Source organism: Alternaria dauci, chromosome 10, assembly GCF_042100115.1.
Source record: "Alternaria dauci strain A2016 chromosome 10, whole genome shotgun sequence".
In the NCBI taxonomy this organism is placed as follows: domain Eukaryota; kingdom Fungi; phylum Ascomycota; class Dothideomycetes; order Pleosporales; family Pleosporaceae; genus Alternaria; species Alternaria dauci.
In genome coordinates, this window is record NC_091281.1 from 867,126 (window position 1) to 890,388 (window position 23,263).

Below are 23,263 nucleotides of genomic sequence, written 5' to 3' on the forward strand. Positions count from 1 at the left end.
GGAGGCGTCGCGGTGTTCGTGGTGTGGGAAAGATTGGTCGATGCCAAGACATCAAAAGATCCTAGCTCCACTTGCTAGCTCCGCACCATGACGGAGCTCTCTCAAGTGGGCCCTCACGGCAACCAACCTCACCTGCGCAGAGCTCCAATACCACGACTCCAGGCACCGAAGCCGCACTATCGCCCATACGCTGTCTTCCCTGCCACGGCCATCGCAATGTCTTCGCTCGACCCGCCGACGTACCTCACCTCGATCCAGAACAACATCCGCGCGCGGCCCATTTCCTGGGAAGGAGCTGTGCGAGCCAAGACCATCACCGACGAGGACCTCAAGAAGATCAAGTCAATCGATAAAGTGCGCAAGGAACAGAGGAAGCAGACCATCGAGTCGGACGTGGAGAGCTTCGTGACGCTGTTGGTGGGCGGAAATGGGTCGCAGAGCATCTTCGAGGCGGCTGCAAAGCGCCAAGACATTATTCACTACATGTTGGTCTTGCTGGGAGACATGATTGAGGGTAGGAACCGAGATGCTCTCTAGACCCACGGCGAAGCTTACACCCCTCCAGACATACCTGCACTCACATCGGCTCTCATCCAGCACCCAGCGCCCTACAAGCCTTTCCTGCCGCTCTTGAAAGCCTCGTCCAACAACGAGGACCCCGTACCGCTTCTGACGTCTTCGGTTCTGTCTGGCCTTCTGTCACAGGCTGTCACAACTTCTGCAAAGAGCACACCCCAGCTCGATGAGGCCTTGGTACAGCTCTTCACCTACCTCTCTACACTCGCAAAGGCATCCGACGCTGGTCTGCAGGATATCGCTGTACGGGAATATTCGGCCGTGCTTCGCAGCACAAAGTCAAGGCGCATATTCTGGAAGCAGAGGAAGGATACACTTGGCCCTCTATTTGATATTCTGCGCGCTGCAGCTGGATCCGCCAAGGATACAGACTCAACCCTGTACAGTGGCGGTGCTAGTATCCGTACAACAGATGGTGGCATCTCTGGCGGTGTTGGTCTCCAGCTTCTGTACCACGTCTTGCTCGTCATCTGGCAGCTTAGCTTTGAGGGCGAGCTCGTAGGCGAAGGACTTCAGGAGTATGTTTGCTCTTCCAGATCGCGTTTCCCATATACTAACAGCTTGCAGGGAGCACGATATCGTCATCCTCTACACGCAACTCCTCAAGGTCTCGCCCAAGGAGAAGACCACTCGTCTCCTTCTTTCCACCCTTCTCAACCTTTTGACCACCAATCGCCAGACTCTTCTTCCAACAGCTGTGCTTGCTCGCCTACCCTCTCTTCTCTCAAGCCTAAAGTCGCGACATCTAACCGACGAAGATGCTCTTGAAGATCTACAGGCCCTGAACGAGCTCCTCGACGAGTACACCAAGACACAGACTACCTTTGATGAGTACGCTGCCGAGGTACAGTCGGGTCACCTTCGTTGGTCGCCACCGCATCGCAACCCTACCTTCTGGCGGGACAATGCGCGTCGCATCTTGGAAGAGGACAAGGGCGCACTACCTCGAAAACTTGCCGAGATCCTGTCAAAGAGCTGGGAAAACGATAAGCAGGTACTGGCTATTGGGTGCAACGACGTCGCATGCTTGGTCAAGGAGGTGCCAGAGAAGCGACAACAGCTTGAGAAGCTGGGTCTGAAGGGCAGGGTTATGGAACTGATGCAAGAGGCAGATGAGAGTGTACGATGGGAGAGCTTGAGGGCAGTTGGCGAATGGCTGCGCTACAGCTTCGAATCGAAGACCGAGCTTCCAGTCAGGTAATTAGTGTTGGCAGTGGGGACGATTGAGAGCACTCTCAAGCGTGTGAGTGCTTTTCTGTGTCTTTTCTCATCTATGAAGCGCCTGTCATAGAACGTCAGGCCCATCCAGTACATGCTCGATCATCTCAAAGCCCTTTGCATGCTCTTACCTTCATCGCAAACGACAAAGTCTTTCTCTTAGCATACTCGCCTATGATCATGGTGACTCAGATAGGGGCCAGTGTTACAGAGTTTGCTGATACAAGCTGTAAGAGTGTTCGAACCTCAACTTTTTAGTTTTGGATATTTATTGGCCTAGATGTACTACCACTATAAAACCTCAAGCTGGAATAAACACCCAAACGATATACTGGACTGAAGTTCTTTGGTATTCACACAAGTACAAAACGTTACAATCTAAAGAAGAACTTGATTGTGTGCAGTCAGTGTCTTTTAACACGATTCTTGTGCACTCTAATTCACGCATGTCTCCAGCATACTATATCATGAGCATCTATATCCTTCATGTCAGATCTGCTGAGTCAGGCGGTTGGACTGAGCACGTCGATTGAACTTGTGATCAAACGTACAAGACCTTCTGCTCGCTCAGTCCGACGTCGATGCACTTTGCGGAAAAGCTCTGTTTTTTCTTCACTTGTAACCCACCAATGTCACGCCCCAAAGGCATACATAAAATACTACTCCATGAATATATTAATCAACCAAGTAACAGTAAATGTCCACATGATGAGCCTTGTTGTTAGCGTACCATACAGTAAACTGAGCATTTTCACAAACTGGTTGCATGCTCCGCATCATAATACATACATGATCTTGCTCGTTATCGTTTTCCAGTTTTGGCTAAACCCGCGGCCTTCGAAACCATATGATTTCGGCTCTCCTATCGAGTCGCGTCGATCCTTCACGCATCTCCCATCTCAGCTTTGTGGATATCCAAGATCCGGATCCAGTACCCGCTCGCAAAGCAAACTCGAACCCATCCAAAGCTTCTCCAAGCCCGTCATCTCGGCACCCACCATGTCTTTCTTGTTTCTGATACCATCACTAGTATTCTAGCGTGTTATCCCGTCTCCCCGGCGGCATCCTGCGTGAACGACTGGTTAGAAAGAGAGAAAAAGTTTGGTAATCGAAAATTTGCTTATTCCCTGTATATAGCCTCTTCGAATTTATGTCTGCATAGACACCAATACGCACAAGACAAACACTACTTGCTTCCTTGTCTGTGGCATTCTCGGTATGCTCCTAGCCTGAGACGTGTTTCCCTTGTGAGTCGTGCGGAATCTAGCGTTCGTAGGTTTAGCTAATTGAGACACGCTAGTATGTTGGTTTTTTCCACCAAACTTAGTCATAGGGGGTTGGTTGTATTTACTCACAAGTGGTCATGATGAAAGCCGAAACGTCCTTTTGTGCTTTTAGTATGATCCTAGTATAGCTTTTATAATCTCCAGATGGGAACTTTGGTCTCTGTATGGCTGGGGAATGTCTTCCGCCTCTCCCTTAAGCCTCTGTGCCAAAATATTGCATCGTGTTGATTATCACAAAGAGGAAGCAAGATCGGTTTGGTCGTCAAAACCTGGTTCCGGATTCCCAATGAAACTATAGTGATCCACGCTCATGCAGGTACAAAGTTTGATTCGCAGTCGCGGGTCTTTGGGTCAACCATTTGAGGGTTGTGCTGTATTCTTGGTACTATCAGCTCTGGTTCGCGGGACTGACGTTAAACTACGGCAAAATCTGGTAGAATGCAGGTACGGGTCCCAAGTACCATATTGTGGTGTCGATAGAAGCAACCGAGTTTCCATTACGGCGTCACCCGTGTCCTCCCCAGGTTCTATCGTAGAATGCTGTGATGCTTGATTCGTTTGCTTTCAGCTTGTGTCACGTAAATCTCCGGTTCTTCAGATCAATGTAGAACTATAGTCGCTTCTTTTTCGTATTCGGTATCAGATTGGTACGCAACTTTGGAGGCATTGAGGCCTTGTTGCGTCGCCTTACAGCTTTGGGCCTGGGAACCATTGGCTTGGCAGACAGAGTTCTTTTCTGACAGATGTCTCCGAGGAGGCTAAAGTTTTATTATAGCGAGTTGCTATGGATGCCGAATCAAGCGAGCGGGCAAAAAAGTGACGCCACCTATGGTAATTTCGGATGGGTCGCCGACTCCCTCAATATTTGCCTTTTACACGCTTACCTAGTAACTAGTGGCCACGAAGCCGAAGGGAGATCCGACACTGGTCCGAGAGTTTGTATTGCGGATAAATTTCCCATGAGCCAGGTAATGCGAGAAGAAGAACAGTGATCGCCACGCGTCCAAGCCACGTTGGCGTTGATGGCGGTTGTCTCGGTTGCCGCGGTCATCAAGTCGTGTTTGTGTAAGCATTCAAACCCTTTCGGGCCAAGCAGGTGATTTTGCTACCTATCGGTAGCGTGCGAACAAGAGAGAAGTTGGAGGAAGAAAAACCAAGAATAAGATTCGTATGCCTCCAATTGCAGCAGCAACAGGAGTCGCTTGTACGTACGGCCAGCCACTATATTTCCTAGTGACGCAGGCTGAATTTTCGCACCTCTATCCTGAGATCTACCTACCTAAGTAAGCAAGTAGATCCTCGAGATCTGAGGATCCGATTGCATGTACCGATCGTATGAACGCGGATCTATCCTCCAATTAGTTACCCGGCTAGAGATTCACAGAGTCCGCGGCCGCTATATGGAGACGGCGTTGGATGCCGTTGGCTTGGTCAGCTCAAATCTCTTTTCCTTTCTTTTCAAATGCCTGAGTTCAGAGATATCGGTCCGAATACAGTAGCCTTCCATGCGACGCGATGAGGACTGATCCCAGACCACGCGATACGACACTAATACCAGACTAGCAGCATGCAATTGTAACGGCGCTGTGATTCACCTGCATGCATTGTAGGTATCCACTTTGATGAATGTCTGCAACAAACATTCGCATGACAGATTCCCATGGCGCCCTATTACGGAGTGCCAGCGACGGGTGATGCGCGATCCATGTGTGAAAAAAGTAAAAGGGACGCGTTCCAGCCACTCACGTCGACCGGTCTAGCGTACAGGGACCGTGTATGGATGGTCCACGTAAATGCGACACGACGATGATAATTGCATTTTCCGACTGTATCGCGGGGGATTGGCTGAAGAGACGAAAAGGGTCCAGCCATATTGCATGTCGATACCAGACCGACCTACAGACTATGACCAGAGCTAAGAGGCCCAGAGGGCTAAATTACCCAGATGGCGGGGTCTGTCTTACTTTACGAGGTACGGTGAGCCTTCTTACCGTTTCTGCAGGGGGTCCTGTAAGCCAGCTTACTGCAGGACTAACTGGTCTGTGGTCTTTGTATGGACGGCAATGATTGCCGTCTATATGCGAATCCATGTGGCAATCTGTTGAGATTTACATATGCAGGTCATAGTACCGTACATATGCCGAGGGATTCCAGGGTAACACGATGATACCCCGTGCCCACAGATAATCCAGTTCATGATGGCCAGAGTGGATATAGATCGAAAGAGGCATCCGTGCTCCGACGCCGTTTAATGCATACGTACATGTAGGACAAGACTCCGAGAAACTTTCCACGCGTATGGATGCAGCGTAGGTTCTAAGCGAGATGCATTACCATGTAACCTCTGCTCCCCGCTTCGCAAAAGCAAACGTCGCAGGGCAGTAGGAAGGGACGCATCTGCGCCCATCACGTGTCTGCGGAGTGAGATCCGCGATGGGAGAAGCAATCTCGCGTACAAGCGGTCATCGTTGGACCGTTGAGATGACTGCGGAGGGTAGACGTAACCATGCATGCTGACCGATGATTTGCCCTGTCAGCGCAGAAGAAAGCACGATTGCCATCTTACCCGATATACCTTGAGCCGCAACTTTAGGCCACTTGCACTGTAGTCAGCTTCAAAGCCGCCGGAGTAGATCCGACAGGTGGAAGAAACCTTGCTTGCCTTGAGTCTGCCTATTCCCGTCACGGAGCGCAAAGCCAAACGACATGGATGGATCGCAACAGCAATAACGTTGATCACGTATAACTATGAGCCATGGGACAGTGCATCTATAAACCTTTAGTAGCATGACAGGCGACGCAAGATAACCGAGCCATCGAGTCCCCTTTCGCGCGAATCGATGATGCATCGTGGTCTGAGCTCGGTCCAGTGCAGCCGTCCGCTCCCGCACCCGGTCTCTGTTCGACCATGTGTCGCAGGACCCATGAACCATGTCTTTTCTCATGCTTAGACTGTAGGTTAGACGCACGTCGTCATTCACGCAGGTGGTGAATCGACCCCTGGCAGTTGATAGTGCCGATCAGATGCATACGCACGAAGCAATTGGGGTACATGGGGCGACGTGACACATTCTCACGCGCTGGGGTGCAGATTCCGACACCAAGCCGTCCGCTGTTCGACATGTCCATGTCGCTGTCTGCAGACCCAGCCTGGTCTCAATGTCATTTTTGCATAGCCAAGTGTTGTGCAGTCACAAGCTTACACCAAGTGTAATAGATGCATTCCGTATTTGCGCGATGGGTAATATTATTAATAATGAAAGGATATGTGAAGAAGATCCTTCCTGTTGTGCGTCCCGAAGCGTAATTGTGGCGCATTGCTACCTGTTCCTCCAATGTCCTCAAGCACCAGCTCGCGGGAGCATAACGTGCGTCCCTTCCAATGATGCAAACGACTGCAAATCAGTAACCAAAACACAAAACACAGTGTTGGGGAATCTGGGGGAATCTCGTGCAAAAAGCTATAACTAGAACCACCACGGATGAGACGACTGCGAAGGGGATCTGCTAATACTAACAAAGAATGCGAAGAAAGACGATGTGACAATCTGATCCAAAAACGTCGTTATCCAGCAATGCAAGAAACGAATTCCCTTCAAATATTCCATGCGCTCTGGCTCGCAATTCCATGCAAATACTGCCAAGCTGCAGAGTACTGTAGGGTATCCATGCGATGCGAAGAGATAGCAGGTGAACGGACCTCCAGGTTTCATTAACGAAGTCAAGACGCGTTCCAAAACCGCCACAGGAAAACAATAGCCGAGCTCGTACTAAGGGAATAAAGGAATGGCACTGTGTACCGCATCCGTTGTGCTCTCGTATTGTCGTGTTTGTTGCTTAGCGTGTTCGTCACCATCTCGTATGTCGTGATTTCATTGTTGCTGGTGGAGCGAGGAGCGGAGTGAAAAGCGAGACGAGATGAGCCTATCGTACAGAGTGCGACGAAGAGGGAATTGTGGCCGATAGCCCCTGATGTCGATTAGAGCATAGACAATCAGAATTCCAACGATGGCACCAAATTAGACCATCATTTGTGAACTCCAGGGTAAATTCGGCTCATGATGCGGCAGTGCCGCTTGCGACCACGCGCGGTAGGGCTGTGACCACTCCTAATATGTCGACCACCCTCCCTGCTGTGGCGCCTGTGGAGGTGCCCAGCCAGGCATGCCAGGCTGTTGAGTGGCAGCACTTTGGTGTTGCATAAACTGATGAGGGCTCGGGCTAGGTTGGTAGGGGTTTTGTCCCATAGTCTGGTACCCAGGATCTCCGCCAGGCATGGAACCCCCCATAGCACCCATAGTCTGGTACTGTTGCACCGGTGTGCCATGCATGGAGGCACTGCTCTGGGCATGGTGGAGTTGCGGGGAGGCATGCATGGGAGACTGTTGTGGAAGCGGCGACTGCTGTGGTCGTTGAGCATATTGCTGCATATTGTGCTGCTGGGAGAGTGGTGAGGGCTGCGGTGGTCCTCCTTGCCACATGTGTGATGGAGGGTACCCGTGACCTGGGTTTTGTTGGACACCGGGAAGCATGCCTCCAGGGCCCATGTTAGCGGCGTTCATGCCTTGAGGCATTCCGATACTTGGTGGACGACGGTGCATCTGGTCCGTACGGAGCGGTGTGTGTTGCTGAGCCATGGGTGAAGGTACCATGTTGTTCTGAGGCATAGGCTGCGGGCGGTACGCTTGGGGACCCATGGGCTGTCCAGATCTCTGTGGCGTCTGTGCTGGCATTCCGTACTGGTTTCCTGGCATGCTGACAGCTGTCGAGGGCATGCGTGGAGACTGTACGGCTTGGGTAACCTGCGGGGCGTGCTCTCCTTCGGCGGTTCCCGGACGGTTCTGCTGAACGGGCGGCTCGTGGGGTCGTTGCCAGACGTCGTTGAGATAGTCCTTTCGGTGCTTGCGTTGTTGCTCTAGCTGCTTGTTGACCTCGGCCGTTTGCGCGGCTGCGTTGAGGATTTCGCCGGATGGAGTTGGCCTTGTCATGTCCTGATACGGGGCGCCCTGCATCTCATGTCGCGGACGCTGTACGCCACTGTAGTCTCGAGGCTGCAGGTCAACCGTCGTGCGCTGGTTGTATGTGTCTGCGTTTGTGGAGGGCATGCTTCCTGGAGCGGGGTTGAGGCCGCCAAATGGCTGCAAAGGGTTGATGGCAGCGCCCAGGTAGTCTTGGTTGTTGCCTGTGTATGCTCCTGGGTGGGCAAAGGCCATGGCACTGGCGTGGTTCGCTTCGGCTGCGGCTGCCTCTCGTGCTTTTGCTGCGCCTGGCCTCTTCTCACCCGCTGCGTCTTCCTCGGTAAACCCCTGCTTCCGTGCCTTGCTCTCCCAGTAGTCGTCGCGCACACGCCGGCCGTTGACGATCAGTCTGCTTCCAAACTGTCTGAACATGGATCGGGCAGTCACAATGGCAATCTGTCTGGATCGGTACGAGTATGGCAGGATCTCCTGGTGGATGAGGTCGTCCTTTTCGGCCTGTGTGGCGATGATTTTGTACAGGGATCGGTTTTTGTTGAAGAGCAGATATGAGTCACGGTACCCTAGGACACGCGCGCATTCGGTTGCGAGCATGAAAAGCTTCTCGCCTCTGTTTGGGACGAAGAAGGTGCGACAGCGGTATTCGCGGCCGTCGAGTGGGTGGCCCTGTTGCGTAACCTTGCGCTCTCCAGCCTCGTCGATTTCGCGCGGTATGTATTCGTCGCCTTCGGAATTGAGTTGGTCGGTAGTGTGGTCGCGCACAGTGGGCAGCGCCTTTATGACGGCGGGCTTGGTGGGTGTTCCTTTGGCGGATGGGGAGGTTTGGGGAGGCGATGCTTGGGGCAGCGCTGTGGTCTGCGATTGCGGTGTTTGCACGGGCGGCGCGATGCCGGTCTGTTGCGGCGACCCGGCATAGGGCGGCCTGGTGGCCTTGGGAGGGCGACCGCGACTGCGCTTGTTGTTGGGCGTGTCATCGCCCTGGACATCGTAGGTGCTCTCTGGCGAGCGACTGCGCTTCAGGCTGCCGCGCGATGCCTGCTGTTGCTGTGCGACGGGCTGTGTCGGGCCGCCGAAGACATCTGGCTGTGGTCAATAAGTGCTCGCGGGAGGCTGCGTCGGATGTAACAGGCGCGCACGCCAGTGACGGGGGCGGACGAGAGAGAGACGCGACTACTTACGCGACGGGTCAATGGTGCCAGGCGGGTCCATGATGCCGTTGGCAAAAGCACCACTCGACATGATTTGTATAGGGTGTTGCACATGCACAGAGTACATTCAGGCGGCACAGGAGCAACCGAGCTCGAAGGAAGCTTCCGTCGAGCGTCGCGAAGCTCAAAGAGTGGCCAATGGGCGCGGTGCAGGCAGGAGGGCTAGACGCACGGGAATCCGCAGCAGTCGCTGGGGATCATGTGTTGGGTTGGTGAGTGATGGAGGACGGGGCAGTGTGTTCGGCGCGGCGAACCAAGGTTCAAGTTCGGCAGGAGCGGGTGGGGCCAAGACTCGCCGGGAAGGCGCGTTCGGTGGCTACGGACGGGGATGGAAGGACGGATGGCGACACCACTCAGGCAGACGCGCGCTCAATAACTACGGAAGATTCCTGGATGTCGCAGGAAATGCCAGACCAGGTGGCACACACGCACGGGCAGTTATGGCGAGAGGTGCGCGCGCAATGTTCCGACGGCGCTGGCTGATTGATGGACGCTGCTGCTCGTCGACTAGGGACGCGGTTAGGTTTGAGCTTTCAGGTGACGGCGCGAAAAGCGGCCATGTGAGGGCTGCGACTGCGACTGCGAACAGGCGCTGTAAGGTAAGGGTGACTCGCAGCAGGCAGGGCCGGCGGCCAGGGCAGAGCAGGGTAGGGCAGGGCAGGGCAGGACAGATGGAGCGCGCGCGCGAGCGAACGGTTGGGGGGGAACGAACCTTGGGCGGTGCAGGCTGTCTAACCAGCGACGGGAGCAGGAGCCCTTGGTGCAAGATATGTATGGGCGTATGGGCGTATGTGTGGGCAATTGGCGCGGCGGCGGTGCGTGGTGCGGGAGCAAAGACCACTGGGTGCTGCAACTGGAAAGTCGGGTTATGGTGAATTACGAAATGGGAGCGAAGCCCAATCTGATATGCCCTGCAACCCCAAGCAGCTGACGGCCCGCGCGGCGGACGTCGACACTCTTCGTCTAGTGAGCAAATGGCACGCACTGACAATGGCGACAAGCTTCAGGCCTTGGAGGCGCTGCAGTGTGATAAAAAGTGGCTCTCCCGCGGCCCTGCACGAGCCGGTGGCTTTTTCACTAACTGCTACCTCGAGCAGCGCACGGAGCCGAACAGTATTACTTGCATCATGCTGCGAGATAGCGACCGCTAGCTTGGATCTTGCCCTCGATGCTCCGTCTCCACCCCAGAGCCAAGCACCCGAGCGCGCCGCGCCTTGTTCTCTCCTGCTCCATGCTGTCTGGTGTCTGCTGTCTGCGCGAACGCGAGGCCGGGCTCACGACGCGCTGCCTATCGTCTCATTCTCCACCACTCACACGCCCGCCTGCTGCTGATTGAGCAGCTCGCGACAAGGCGACCGTGTCAGCAGGCTGCCATCGAATCATTGATTTTAGACCCGTGGGCCTGCAGCCCGCCCAAGACAGACTACGCTGCCGCCTGCATTGGCGGCCGCAGTCGTCATGCATTCGACCTTCTCTCTCTATCAATCAACCCGTATCGTCTGACTCCCCTCAGCGCCCGTAGCCAATTCCCCTCTCCCAAGCCCCCTCATGCTTGCCGCAGCAGCCGAATAAAGAAGCCCAACTTTATTGCGCTGCATCCGTCAAAAGCAGTAGTCCTCTCTCGTCTTGGACGCGCTTCTGCTGCCCGCTCTGCTCGCAGTCCCGCTACTCCGTAAAGATGATGCGCTGATCGCCGACCTTTGCTTGTCCTGTGCATTTCGTTTTCCCTTTAGCATTTCCTAGGCCCAGTTGAGGCTCGTCCTCTTTCGTAGCGCCGTCCGTCTTCGCGAGCCTATGGGCAGTGCTGCAGCTGAAAGCTCCCAAGCGCATCCAGAGCATCGGAATCGCTTCCTCTACTCTCCTCTGGCCCAAGCATCCAGTTGCAACGCTTGGACGCTTCGACATTGATTCTTCGTTCCGTGTGGACAGCAGATTCATCGCAGAGCTTGCGATCTGTTCCACCAAGCGAACCCGTTCCCCGCCGAACCAACAAGGGCACAAGTGTCCATGACCCTTGGCCTGCCCAGGCTGTAACCGGTCCCCACCATGCTACCTTGCCTGTATCTCACATCCCTTCCGCACCTCGCGCCACTGCCTTAGTGGTAGTCGAAACGCCATGTCCGTTCGTCTTTCCTGTCTTAAGCGCTGTCTAACTCACTTTGTCCGTGCGTCCGTGTCGTTGACATGCTCTTGAAACTATGCGAGTTCAAGACGTAATCTATCTGGACGGACCACAGACTATCTTCATCTCTAGGCCTTGATGCCGGCAGCCGCATCGGAATCTTGGAGCGCGCAGGCTTTCGCGTCTCTTTCCTGACGCGTTTTGGGGAGGCTGTGCCACATTATTCCATGTCTTAGACCCTTGGGCCCAAGGTTTGTCATCTACCTCGCCCTCTCTGCAGGGTCTAAGCCAATTCAGAAGTGTTTGCCATTCTTTGTTTGCTAAAACCTTCTTGCGTCCGAACTCGGTACTGTCCAGTGGAGTGGGGTACGAAGAAACAATACGGGCGATCACTCTTCTTGAATAGAATGTTGTGGACAGAGTGCAGTCGCTTATATCCGTTCCCTTCGTAAACCGGGATTACCACACATGTGGGATATGGCGTCCTTCTTCTATGGTCCGACATCTGCCACATATGTTGCCAGTGTGAGGGCGAGAATGGCTCCCAGTCCTCTATCCGTACTGACCTTTGACGTCCACTGCCATACTATCAAACCCGCTCACCGCTGTCATGACGCCTGCGCTGCGCTAACTGCAAGGATCGTTGAAACATTCCAACGCGAATTCAAGTATTAGGCCCAGTCGATATCTTGGCGGGGCACTACGGGCAGGCTAGGATAGCTGCCTGATCATATGACAGCTGTATCCACTGTCTTGGATCCCAGCATCGGGAGACGTCAGACGCCAAAGTCGTCCCACGTTCAAGTTAGATTGAAGATCGCGGCGTACGGCGGTTGTATCCGTACCATGATATCGAGGCCATTTAATGTCGAGACCTCGTTTCAGAAATCCGACGAAATGGGATGGGTAGGACCACCCACTGGTGAGTGCTTGTTGTTGCAGCCAACTGCGGATGTCCCGCAAGCTAACTCTGTACATGGCTTCCGTTTGGCTTCCCATAGGAAAGCCACATGCAGCGGGTTGTACAATTCCAGCGGTGAAGCACATCTCTTCTTCATCGGCTTTTGGAACACCGAAGTAAAAACAAACGTTGCTGCATTACCACGTACACACACACAGATCCGTCATGCAGAACTGTTGTCAAACATCCAATAATAGGTGACGTGATCGTCCACAGTGAGCTCACTGTTCATGCTTGGGTTTTGCCAGCAATGGCGGGTCGACTTCCAAAACGACCAGTCCATGACTATGAAATCAGGAAGATGATAGGCGCTAGTGGCTTCGGCATACCCACGAGATTCGCTAGCAAGTAGCTACGCTATCCACACCCCGAGGACGAACCCCAGCCCCTCTGGATCTCCAATCCTGTAGGGCGCTGTAGTTCCATCCATGTTATAGCATTGAGCTAGGTAGACTGCGCTCAAACGGTGAGGCGGTCCACTCCAGAGTGGGGAAGCGTGGCGAGGCTGCATCAACGTTCGAGGTAGTTGCGGCCAATCATCAGACCATATCCAGTATTCGTTTGACAAAGAGACGGTCAGGTGCTACCAGTTACGCCGACGGCTTGAAAAGACCAGGGCTGTTATCGTATTTACCCATCCATGAGCATCAGATGATACTGAAAACAACCCGGACATGAGTCGATGTAGAATGTGATCTCTGTTGAGCTTGCTAAACTCGCGCCTACCGCCTTAAGTTAGATAGATATCCAGTGCCGCATTCGAATCGGTGGGACCTAAAGAAAACCCATGTATGTATTTGACCATACATGAAGATAATGAGACTCGTAAAATTGCCGTCTCCACTCACAGTGTTGAATATGCTGGGGTAAGCGTAAGTGAGAATTGCGGTGAGGAGAGTTCCACACATCCATCTAGCTGGAATCCATGTTCTGTTGTTGTGTTGCTATACACCCTTGTTGCCAGCTACATCTGCGTCGCGAACAGCGTTCAAGGGAACCTCGTACGATGCGTTCAAAGATAGGGCCTACTCAACACGGCCTGACCTGGCGGGTTGAATTGCTCAGTGATGCATTGTACAAAAGGCCTTGTACTGAACGAGAGCCGTCCAAAGAAATCCATGCTGCGGCATCTTCGGCAGCAAAAGCCCTTAGGCTTCGATGCTTGCTTGGCGACCTTCCTTAATCAACTCCAACAGGCCTGGCTAGAAGCAAAGAGCTGCAGCAATCAAGTGAACGTTTTAATAGCCTTCCTTGAAAACAGTGTCATGCTCCATCAAAACATGCCTCGATCGAATGAAACCGAGCAGAAGCGAAAACACCAACACCTGCACACTACTGCAACCCTCAACGGCAGCAGCCTAGCGGTAGATTCTTCTTGGCCTGTGTGATAAGCCCATTGCCGAAGCAGTGTAACAAAGTACCGGAAGGGTCGGTTTTCCGCAGACGGCAGGCAGATCACAATCTTAGCTGATGAGACAATTTGAAATTGAAGTAGTGGCGGGCTAACGGAGAGATGTGGTCGATTGAGTGCAGAAGCGAGAAAGACGGTGAGGTAACGCTGTTGCTTCAGATGCTGTTGAAAACTTCTGGTCCGGACGTCGAGCGAGGAAGGCGCACAGACGCACGGCGAAATCGCTCTTGCTCTATGAGCATTGATAACTGAGCAGGCGTACCTCATACACCCTAAGCCCGGCGAAACTCCAGCTTACGCCGATCCTTGTCTGGAGTGAGTCACGAGTCCTGCCGATAAGCCGCCGTGCGGAAAACTGGTACAGAATGCTCGCGTCCGGCGCATCGCAATGTGGCCGCGTAGCTGGGCGCGCAACTTTTGAAAGAGCACGTTTGGACTGAAACCTTTCTTAAGACGGGGTTATCAGTAGTAAGAACGTGTTGGGTCACGTTAGACTTGCATTATCCAATACTTTGTATCGGGACTACCTACACCAACATGAGCTTCCAAAACATAGTCGTGATGCCTCCGAGTAAATGCGCCAGTACGCCATGGAAGTTGATTTGCACAAGGTAATGAAAGCAATAAAAGCAACAAAAATGACCGACCTTTGACATTGCCATCACCTTCCAGGGGCGAGGCCTGGCACTGCGCTGAAGCGTTCGTCACGCTCAGTCTTGAAGAGGATCTGACACCAGAATTCCTTGGCGTCCTCGTCGAACCAGAACCAGAACTTGCCCTCCCTTCTGTCGATATCGCGGGACTGCAGCTTGACCGCGACCGTCTCATAAGGCTCTCCAGCAACAATCAGGTACTGGTAGTTTGGATCCGGCTCTTCCACCTTCTGTTCGTATGCGCTCATGACACGGACCTTGGGCGTGACACCGGGTGTGAGGTCCGGGAACTGGAACTGGAAGAGCAGCCCGTTCTGGCGTGTGTTCGGGTCGCGTACTTTTGTGATACGGTAACCTGGCCGACCGATCTTGATAATGTTCTTTTTGGGCAGCACACCAGCGAGAAGTCCTTGCTGGCCGACGTCGTCCCTCTTGCCTTCTCTCTGTTCTTTCGCCGCACGACGTGCCAAGTTTGTCTGATGCTTCCTTCCTTGTGTATGCGCGAGATAGGAGCCGTCGTTCTGGTGGACAGTCAAACAAAGACGACACTCGAAACTTCCGACGTGGTTCTTGAAGAAGTACGGGTCCTTGTCGAGGTCGATGGTCTCAAGCGCGAGCTTTCGGAGACGCTCTCGTCGGTCCGCATTGGTCGCAGACTGCGATGCGACACCGCCGCCTCCGAATTTTGAGCCTGCGCGATTCTGTACAGGTTGGTAGCTGTTCTTAAATGTCGCGACGAGAAACATACCTGGTAATCCATCTTAGAGAATCTGGACGATCTGTTGTGTCAATCTTTCCCGCGAGCAGACTGAAATGAATTCGACTTTTACGTAGGTTGTGATGAAGTGCGGAGCCGTGTAGACCTAAGCGTATTGGAGTGATGTCGCGCGGCAGAACTTCTGGAGGCGTGCAACGCTAGCGCTATGATACCTAATCCCTGTCGCCCCAAACATCACGTGCGTGGCTGCCTCGAAACATTCACCCTACAACCTACAACGCTCACCGTAGCGTCGTGCAACCATTTTGACTCTCTGTTCGGAATTCTTGGCACGAATATCAGCACATGATACGGAACAAGCCCACTCACCGGCTATAATACTCAAACAAAAGAGGAAGTTACCACGGCTTAGCCACTCATGGCAACGGATATCTACATAGGAAAGCGCCTCTGCTTCGACGGTCACCTCTGCACCGTCCGATATTACGGCGCTGTTGAAGGAACCAAAGGCGAATGGCTGGGCGTAGAATGGGACGAACCTACTCGAGGAAAACACTCCGGCGAACATAATGGCACACGATACTTCACATGCCTGAACCCGTCACCAACATCCGCATCCTTCATCCGTCCCACCCGCAGACCAGATCCGCCACGCACCTTTGTTCAAGCGTTAAAGGCAAAGTATGCTTCGGAAGGTATTGCGGAGGATTTTCAAGATCCAGATGTACATGTTGTTTTCAATCATCAACCTCCACAGCCGAAACCTGTGCACTTTAATGGTAAACCAGCCGAGGAAATTGGATTTGACAAGATCCGGAGGAAGTTGGCTCAGCTCTCTGAATTGAAGATTATCATCTTGGATGGTTTATGCATGTGTCGACCTGAAGCACGTCAAGACGGATGGTTAAGAGGAGGTGAGAAGAATGATGTCAGGGAAGCATGTCCGAAAGCTATTGAGCTTGATCTCAGTAGAAATCTATTTGAAGAGTGGAGAGAGGTAGCTGCGGTCTGTGAGCAACTACCTGGGTTGAGAAGCTTGAGGGTCGAGTAAGTCATGCGCACTTGGTCCCTTCCTACATATACTGATAACCGCGCAGTGGTATACGACTCCGCAACACTTCTCTATCGGCAGAGGAGCGAGAACGCTGTCTCCAGGCCTTCAAAGGCATCACCTCCCTTAAACTAGAAGACAACCTCCTCCCCTGGGCCGACCTCGCCCTCTTGACCCACCTCTTCCCAGCTGTCACCACATTTTCCGCCTCCAGCAACCTCTACACAGGCCTCACTCAGCATACCCTCAACCCCGCTATTACCGACCTGACACTCGAAGACAACCACATCACCTGTCTCTCCTCGCTGGCATGTCTAGTAACGCTGCCCAATCTGAGTCGCCTGATCCTCAAATCGAACAAGATCTCCGAGATATGCAGCTCGGACTCATCAATGCCCGTCTTCTCAAACACGGTGCGAGAGGTCGATCTTTCGTTCAATGAAATCTCAACATGGGCTTTCATCGAGCAACTCGTGCACGTCTTCCCTGGTCTCCAGAGCCTACGCGTGTCGCAGAACCCGTTGTATCAGTCTTTACAAGCACCAGATGGGAGGAACTTAACAGCAGACGATGGGTACATGCTTACGCTAGCGCGACTGGGACAACTCAAGACGCTGAACCACAGTCCCATTCACGAGAAAGAGCGGCTGAATGCAGAGTCGTATTATCTGTCCATGATCGCCAAGGAGATGCAGTTTGCACCTGAGAGCCAGCGAGAGCAGATACTGAAGAGCCATCCGCGGTACGAATGGTTGTGTGAAGAGTACGGCGAGCCAGATGTTCAGCGTTCTGCTAACGCTGTGAACCCAAACTCGCTTGCTGCCCGCTTGCTTCGCATCGAGTTCTACCTCGCGGCAGCGACGGATACAACTTTTGAGACGGAAATCCCGATGAGCAGTACAGCGTACACGGTGCTTGGTATCGTTGGAAAACACTTCAGGATCAAGCCGATGGAGTGCAAGTTGATTTGGGAGACAGGCGATTGGATGTCGGTACGAAAATCAGCGACGGACATTGTAGATGATGGCTGGGACTCGGATGACAGCGAGGTGGAGATGGGTATGGAGCGGATCATGAGGGAGGTGGAGATTGTGCCTGGCACGAGGTCGATCGGAACATGGATCGACGGATCGGAGGCTGTTGTGAGAGTGGAAGTCAAGTCGTGACGGCTGAATGTCCTCAATGCTCCAACAGATTCTCAGATGGTGCGACTTGGTCGAAACTTGATTCAACGGAACCACCAGTTGACCTAGACAGTGATTAGTTGACACATCCAGAAAAGATCCTCTGCTGCACCTACCGAAGCATTTGCGCCCTTTCCAATCCCTCTAACAGCATGCCACCACCCGCGAGGAATGTAAAGTGCATCTCCGCTCCTCAGAGTTGTTTCCACGCCACGTGCGCCAGCCACATCTGCCTCCGGGTCATTATTCCAGACCGCGTTTTCTAAGCCCTCCATTTCTCCACCTTGCATCATCTCCTCTCCCCTCATATTCGCGTCGCCGCCAGCCCCGTATACTTTCTGCCTCACTCTCTCATACACGTCTCTGCCCAAGTCGGGCCTCATAAGCCTAATCGTCTTCTTGCCTGCCAGTTGCACGAAGATGTTCGGATTCGGGTCACGATGCAGCGGCGTGCGAGTAGGCGGCCTACCCATCCAGAGACTTGAGGCATAGATATCGCCGCGGGCCTGGAGATGTGATAGGAAGGACAAGGGTGTAGGGAGGTCCTCTTGCAGCGGCGCTGGAAGATCAGCTAGCGAATGTTGCGCGAGGTACAAACTGGTGTCTTGCGTCTCAGCAGCACTCATATGCTGTAATAGGAGGGACAGCGGGGCCTCGAAGCGCTCGAAAGTATCGTTCCGAGCGCTGCCGTCGGCGGAAGCACGCGTTAATTCCAAGGGCACAATCGCATTGCCACACTGCTCCAGATACGCTGTATTCAACTCCTGGGGGTATCTGAAGGTTCTATAGAGTGCATCAAGTTTGCGTTGTTGGTATTTGTGGCGTGGTCTACCTGTGGGCACATCTGGCGTCTCAGAAGGTTTCTTGAACCATTTTTTGATTGCGGGTATGTCGAGGAAAGCTTCCTTGAAGACGGCGGGAGAGTCGAGGTCGAAATCGGTTATGCTAAGCTGCTTCTTCTTGTCTAGGTATTGTGTCTTTTGTAAGCCTCGAAAGCGCCGATTCAGTACAGGTCGAAGATCAGGCCTGCGGATTTGGTGGCGAGGGATTTTAGGGCCTGGCTTCGGCATGGAGGACTGGAGTATGGTGAGGTATGACGGGTTGCGTAGATGCGACTCGCCGAGGAGCTTGACACGCTCTCACATTACCGTACCCCACACGAGCAGCTCGCCGCCCCGCCAAAACCTTCCCGTCCTAGACTTTACATTGTCACAAACAGCCCGAAGCTCGACACCCATTCCCCCCACGCGTCACCAACATGGCACAAGCTCAAGGCGCGCAGCCTGGTCAAAGTGAACAGTAGCCCACCGCCAATCTATCGCGCATTATGCTGATTTCCGTCTCGCAGTCGAAATCACATCCCTCCCCGTCCCCCGCCTCCAAGAACTAAAAACCCAACTCGATGCCGAGCTCACCCACCTCTCAAACTCGTTTCAATCGCTACGTACCGCGCAATCCAAGTTCCGCGACTGCCTGACCTCCATTTCAACCGGTCTCACACCAGCGACCGTCTCGAAACCGCTGCTCGTCCCCTTGACGTCCTCATTATACGTACCGGGCAAACTCACGGACCACGAGCATGTGCTGGTGGATGTAGGCACAGGCTTCTTCGTAGAGAAGGATATTGCCAGCGCAAAGGACTTCTATGAGCGCAAGGTCAAGGATCTGGGCGACAGCCTGAAGGACTTGGAGGGTGTTGTACAGGGCAAGGCGCAGAATGTAAGAGTCGTCGAGGAGGTTATTAGGCTCAAGGTCATGAACGCACAGGAAGGCAAGGGCGAGGAGCAAGGCAGCTAAAGTGCCCCCAAAAGTAGCATTGAAGGATGAGCTTGTGGAAGGATTGCCATGACTGCCGCCCAAGCTGTGTCACACGAGCAGGAGCAAAGCTGGAGAATCAGACACGCCTTCGAGAGTAGAGAACGGAATAGCATGGGCCTGAGAATCAAGTCAGATACCATGCTGCTGGCATGGTTCTACTTGAAAATTGACCCCTAGACTCAACACCCATTCAGACCACCTCAGATCTCTACGGGCTACCAAATGTCAAGGTGACATGCAGATATAATGTATACGTATCCTGCGTGCGGATTCATCGTTTCCCTGTTATCTAGGTAGAGACGTCTCCCATGTTGGTGACTGAACTGACGATAGCTGAGAGCTGAAGTAGTTTGTCCATGAGGATGCGGATACCGTCGCGTGGTGGTGTCTCGACGCCAGGGCCGAGATTGAGGTTCCTTGGTCCGAAGTCTTCGTCCTCCGGATGCTGTGCAACAGCACCTTCAGTCAGCTCTGCCATCTCCGCCTCCCCTTCCACCCCTCCTCGAACAGGCCGCGCGAAGGTCCTCGCAGCACTGGAGTCGCGGGACTGTCCGTCGTCTGGTAAGAAAGTAGCGATAGTGTCACCCCAGTCAGCTTCGCGACCAACCAGCAGCCGCTCGAGCTCTGCGAGATGAGTCGCCCATTCTGGAAGACGGACAGAAAGACCCCAGACGGGTAGCTTCTGTCCCGGGTACCACATGCCGGTAACCCCAACTTTGTAGCATGTTTGCTTGATTCCAAAAGAGTAGATGGTATCTAGACGACCGGTCCGCAGATACTTCTTGACAGTCGGTGTCTGCTCCCACTCAGCAAAGCTCTCACTAAAACGGTGATCATGGTCGGGCCTCATCTTGACTCGCTCGGCGAAATCAGTTATCACAGGCGAAATGCTTTTCGATGCCACGGGGGTCAGCGATTCGAGCGCAAAATGCCATCCTCGGCTCTCTCCCAACTCAAGCAGGTTGATGTCCATGTTCTTCGTTGGACCTGGCCTACCCTGTTCTGTCTTGTAGAATCGTGTAGTGGTCTTCTCGTACAGCCCCTGTTCGTCGTCCGTCCAATCAACTCGAACCACGATAAGGCTAGACTGTACCGTCGGCACTGGTGTCGGATTCGCGGTAGGGACGGGCTTTTGATTGAATGGATTGGGCCGACCAGGATGGCGGGTAGCTGTAGCTTGAGGCGGGTGAGCAGTCACAGCGCTGGGGTCGGCGAACACCCATGTTCCTCGGAACATAGGGCGGGTTCCTTGAAGAGACTTGGGCATGTAGCCGAAATAGTCTGAAGACTTTGTAGGTTCGAAGAAGTCGTGAGCCATGTAGAAAGACTCCAGTATCCGGCAGCCCAACCCATTGTCGACAAGCCTTTTCTGTTAGCTACCATCATGATGCTCTTGTGAGGGGTCTCGTCTCAGCCTACCACTTCTTTGATTCAAGGCCAATAGATCCGTTGATTGACTTCAAGAAGATATCCTTCCTGTACTTCTTCCCAATCTCATTCTCTCTGATATGTCTCGAGTTCAGTGCTAGAGACCCTAGGCGGATGGTCATATCGTAAGCACCTTTCTTGTGACGCACGGCATCAAGAGCTGTCTGAATCGAACGCTGGATCTTTGAGAGCTGCTTGGAGGGCATGAAACCGCCGCGAAAACTTCCGGGAAATTCCATCATACTATTGGGAAGGAGGCGGGGTACGATTCGGTCTTGTCTAAAGTCAGGTACCCACAGTTAGTACATATCTCACACGCAATTGATACAGGCAATTTACGCACAGGTTGGGCCACCAAGCGCCAGCCTCTTGCAGCTCGACTTCCATGCCCTCTTTATCATCAAGAATCATGTTGAGTGTCTGCTGTTGTCCCATCGCTCCAGCTTTGACACGGTCGATCATTGTTTTGAGATGCGCCTCGGCCGCCTCTATGTTCGCGACGTCTACGGCTTTGAAGATGGAGGCGAGAAGTCAGCGAACGGTCCATATGAATCTTCTACATCTAAAACGCACCTTGTATCTCTATCTGCCCGCCGTCGCCCCGACCAGAGAGAAGCGATATGAAAACTTCATCGTTAGTCCTGATAGCATCCAGCGCTTCCAACTTGTTACCGAAGACGTCGCGAGGGGTGATGTTCTGATTGGTTAGATCATCCGGCCAATGTACGATGAGGCGTTGTAGCGGTGCTTCGCCTTCTGACACCTTGGGCGCCGTTCCTCTGAACACCTCCTTGCGCTGACGCTCCATTTCTTCAATTTGCTCGTAGTACCATTTGTCCGGATCGAAAGCTGGCATCTTTGCCCATGCTGAGGAATCTTTTGATTTGACGTGCGCGTTGGAAATCCACTGATTGATATATCGGACCGCCTTCTCCAATCCTGCGCCTCCTCCAGCGATGCCGAACTGGCAGATCCTCCCACTGTCCCATTGCGGAATGACTACACAACCCGTTCTGATCTTGACCTCGTTGACGATGTTTTCGCACTCTCTGGCATGAGTGGGGCGACGGAACTCTTGAGGCACCGGTATGGTTCTATTTGGCTTTGGCCTAGGAGCCAGGCCGGTTTCGCCTCCGTTCATGGCTGTAGCTTCTTTGTTGTGTGCTGTATCTGAAGCAGTATCGAAGTAATGGCGTCGAGAAGAGGAGATTAGGAGCCGTGCTGTGGTGTTCATCTGCAAGGATAGGTCGACGTGAACCCAGGTCGGAAGGAGCAAACGCGCAGTGACGCTTGGACGTATCCACACCTGCCATAAGTGCAGCCAAATGGTAAAAGCAAGCTTCAGAGCGTGTTATATTGGAGTGTTATAAGAAAGTCGTGTGCAACAAGGTATAAAAGTTGTTGCCCCACTCAAGGGAGAAAAGACGATATATCAATCGGATTCATGAAGGCATATGTGCAGAGAACAGAAAGATGGAATACCAAGATTGATGGTGTGAAGAGCTACGGTGTCCAATTGACTTGATTGAGAGAGAACGTCTATTACTTGAGGACACTGTCGCGTGAGGCGGCATTCAACAAGGGCAAACTGCTTGTCTTTGACTAGGTACCTACTTCCGGGCGCTGACCATGTGGATGCCACCTGCAACACCAGAGATGTTCCGGTCTCAGACATGTCAATCGAGAATGCAAACATGTGGCAACTTGTTACGAATATGAGCAGACAGTCCTCCAATGCAGTTGAGATTCGTCGAGCGGAGTTGTTGATTCACCCATACAAGCGGCGGGATCTGCTAGTATCATGTGAAGAGATTGTGGGTATCGCTTACATGAGGCGTTTAGGTGCAGATGAGAGGGCGAAGATAGGATGCACAAAATGTCAACGCAGGATGACCAAGAGTCGTTGTGCATCACAGGCACAGAAGTCGGGGCAAGGCTTGGCGGGCCTCGGTGTTAGGCGGAGCGACCTCCGATCCATTTTCTGAGCCGTCACCAAAGTCACCACTAGAGATCGATTCATGCGGCATCGTCGCGCATTGCACTTGTCGAAGCCGCCGTAACCATCGCTCGTGCGCCAGTCAGTCCAGCGGAACGCATCTCGTCCAAGCCTCCGGACTGTGTCGCAATCCATCGCCATGAACGCCGTACCCATCACAAAAAAACTGATAGCCTTTGGCAGCAAGAAGATATACCTGTACGTCACTGCAATGCACTGTTTACGCTCAGGGCTAACATAATCCAGTCCCAAGTTCACAGTCGCACTTCTTCGCACTCCAAACCTCTCACCGTACCATGCCCGCTTCCTCGTCCCGCTCGACTTCTCAAAGTACGACCTTCGCGATTACCTCTACCACGCCTACAACGTCAAATGCTTCAACATCAGATCGTATGTAAAGCAGATGCCTGTGCGCGATACGCGCGAACAGCCACGGCATTGGTTCCGTGAGGAATCGAAGAAATACATGACGGTAGAGTTGGAGCAGCCATTCGTCTGGCCAGAGGTTCCCGACCTCGAGCCATGGGGCCAGAAGGAGAGGAAAGAAGAGATTAAGCAGGCTGCCAGCCAGAATGGAGCTGCAAGCATGAGCGAAGCCAGGGACGCAGCCAGGACGCTACGAGAGCAGGTCAAGAAGTTGCTCGACAAGAAGGTCCT

At 53.1% G+C, this 23,263-nt stretch overlaps 8 protein-coding genes across 8 annotated transcripts; 3 read left to right on the plus strand and 5 right to left on the minus strand.

The window, feature by feature from the left end:
- Positions 1-112: 112 nt before the first annotated feature.
- On the plus strand, positions 113-2,120 carry ACET3X_009703 (uncharacterized protein). The gene is made up of 3 exons (XM_069455848.1): positions 113-514; positions 566-1,094; positions 1,144-2,120. Exons 1-3 carry the CDS (start codon positions 217-219, stop codon positions 1,775-1,777), a joined length of 1,461 nt encoding a protein of 486 aa, XP_069302536.1. The 5' UTR covers positions 113-216; the 3' UTR covers positions 1,778-2,120.
- A 5,069-nt stretch (positions 2,121-7,189) lies between these two features.
- Positions 7,190-9,331, minus strand: ACET3X_009704 (uncharacterized protein; the record flags this gene model as incomplete). The annotated part of the gene is made up of 2 exons (XM_069455849.1): positions 7,190-9,135; positions 9,235-9,331. The coding sequence occupies 2 exons, from the start codon at positions 9,329-9,331 to the stop codon at positions 7,190-7,192; spliced, it is 2,043 nt and encodes a 680-aa protein (XP_069302537.1).
- A 371-nt stretch (positions 9,332-9,702) lies between these two features.
- ACET3X_009705 (uncharacterized protein) lies at positions 9,703-10,393 on the minus strand (the record flags this gene model as incomplete). The annotated part of the gene is made up of 3 exons (XM_069455850.1): positions 9,703-9,771; positions 9,977-10,117; positions 10,367-10,393. 3 exons carry the CDS (start codon positions 10,391-10,393, stop codon positions 9,703-9,705), a joined length of 237 nt encoding a protein of 78 aa, XP_069302538.1.
- A 3,906-nt stretch (positions 10,394-14,299) lies between these two features.
- Positions 14,300-15,171, minus strand: ACET3X_009706 (uncharacterized protein; the record flags this gene model as incomplete). The annotated part of the gene is made up of 2 exons (XM_069455851.1): positions 14,300-15,112; positions 15,160-15,171. 2 exons carry the CDS (start codon positions 15,169-15,171, stop codon positions 14,420-14,422), a joined length of 705 nt encoding a protein of 234 aa, XP_069302539.1. The 3' UTR covers positions 14,300-14,419.
- Positions 15,172-15,547: 376 nt separating this feature from the next.
- On the plus strand, positions 15,548-17,346 carry ACET3X_009707 (uncharacterized protein; the record flags this gene model as incomplete). The annotated part of the gene is made up of 2 exons (XM_069455852.1): positions 15,548-16,176; positions 16,227-17,346. 2 exons carry the CDS (start codon positions 15,548-15,550, stop codon positions 17,344-17,346), a joined length of 1,749 nt encoding a protein of 582 aa, XP_069302540.1.
- Positions 17,347-17,408: 62 nt separating this feature from the next.
- ACET3X_009708 (uncharacterized protein) lies at positions 17,409-18,434 on the minus strand (the record flags this gene model as incomplete). The annotated part of the gene is made up of 2 exons (XM_069455853.1): positions 17,409-17,429; positions 17,481-18,434. 2 exons carry the CDS (start codon positions 18,432-18,434, stop codon positions 17,409-17,411), a joined length of 975 nt encoding a protein of 324 aa, XP_069302541.1.
- Positions 18,435-18,585: 151 nt separating this feature from the next.
- On the plus strand, positions 18,586-19,415 carry ACET3X_009709 (uncharacterized protein). The gene is made up of 2 exons (XM_069455855.1): positions 18,586-18,656; positions 18,713-19,415. The coding sequence occupies exons 1-2, from the start codon at positions 18,623-18,625 to the stop codon at positions 19,159-19,161; spliced, it is 483 nt and encodes a 160-aa protein (XP_069302542.1). The 5' UTR covers positions 18,586-18,622; the 3' UTR covers positions 19,162-19,415.
- Positions 19,416-19,471: 56 nt separating this feature from the next.
- ACET3X_009710 (uncharacterized protein) lies at positions 19,472-21,751 on the minus strand (the record flags this gene model as incomplete). The annotated part of the gene is made up of 4 exons (XM_069455856.1): positions 19,472-20,546; positions 20,602-20,889; positions 20,954-21,119; positions 21,184-21,751. The coding sequence occupies 4 exons, from the start codon at positions 21,749-21,751 to the stop codon at positions 19,472-19,474; spliced, it is 2,097 nt and encodes a 698-aa protein (XP_069302543.1).
- Positions 21,752-23,263: the final 1,512 nt, after the last annotated feature.

Bases quoted from the DNA above. Each gene is read 5' to 3' on its own strand.
- ACET3X_009709 (XM_069455855.1), top strand. From the start codon at position 18,623: ATGGCACAAGCTCAAGGCGCGCAGCCTGGTCAAA. The intron at 18,657-18,712 runs GTGAACAGTAGC...TCCGTCTCGCAG, and splicing joins AGGCGCGCAGCCTGGTCAAA to TCGAAATCACATCCCTCCCC.
- ACET3X_009703 (XM_069455848.1), top strand. From the start codon at position 217: ATGTCTTCGCTCGACCCGCCGACGTACCTCACCTCGATCCAGAACAAC. The intron at 515-565 runs GTAGGAACCGAG...ACACCCCTCCAG, and splicing joins GCTGGGAGACATGATTGAGG to ACATACCTGCACTCACATCG. The intron at 1,095-1,143 runs GTATGTTTGCTC...AACAGCTTGCAG, and splicing joins GTAGGCGAAGGACTTCAGGA to GGAGCACGATATCGTCATCC.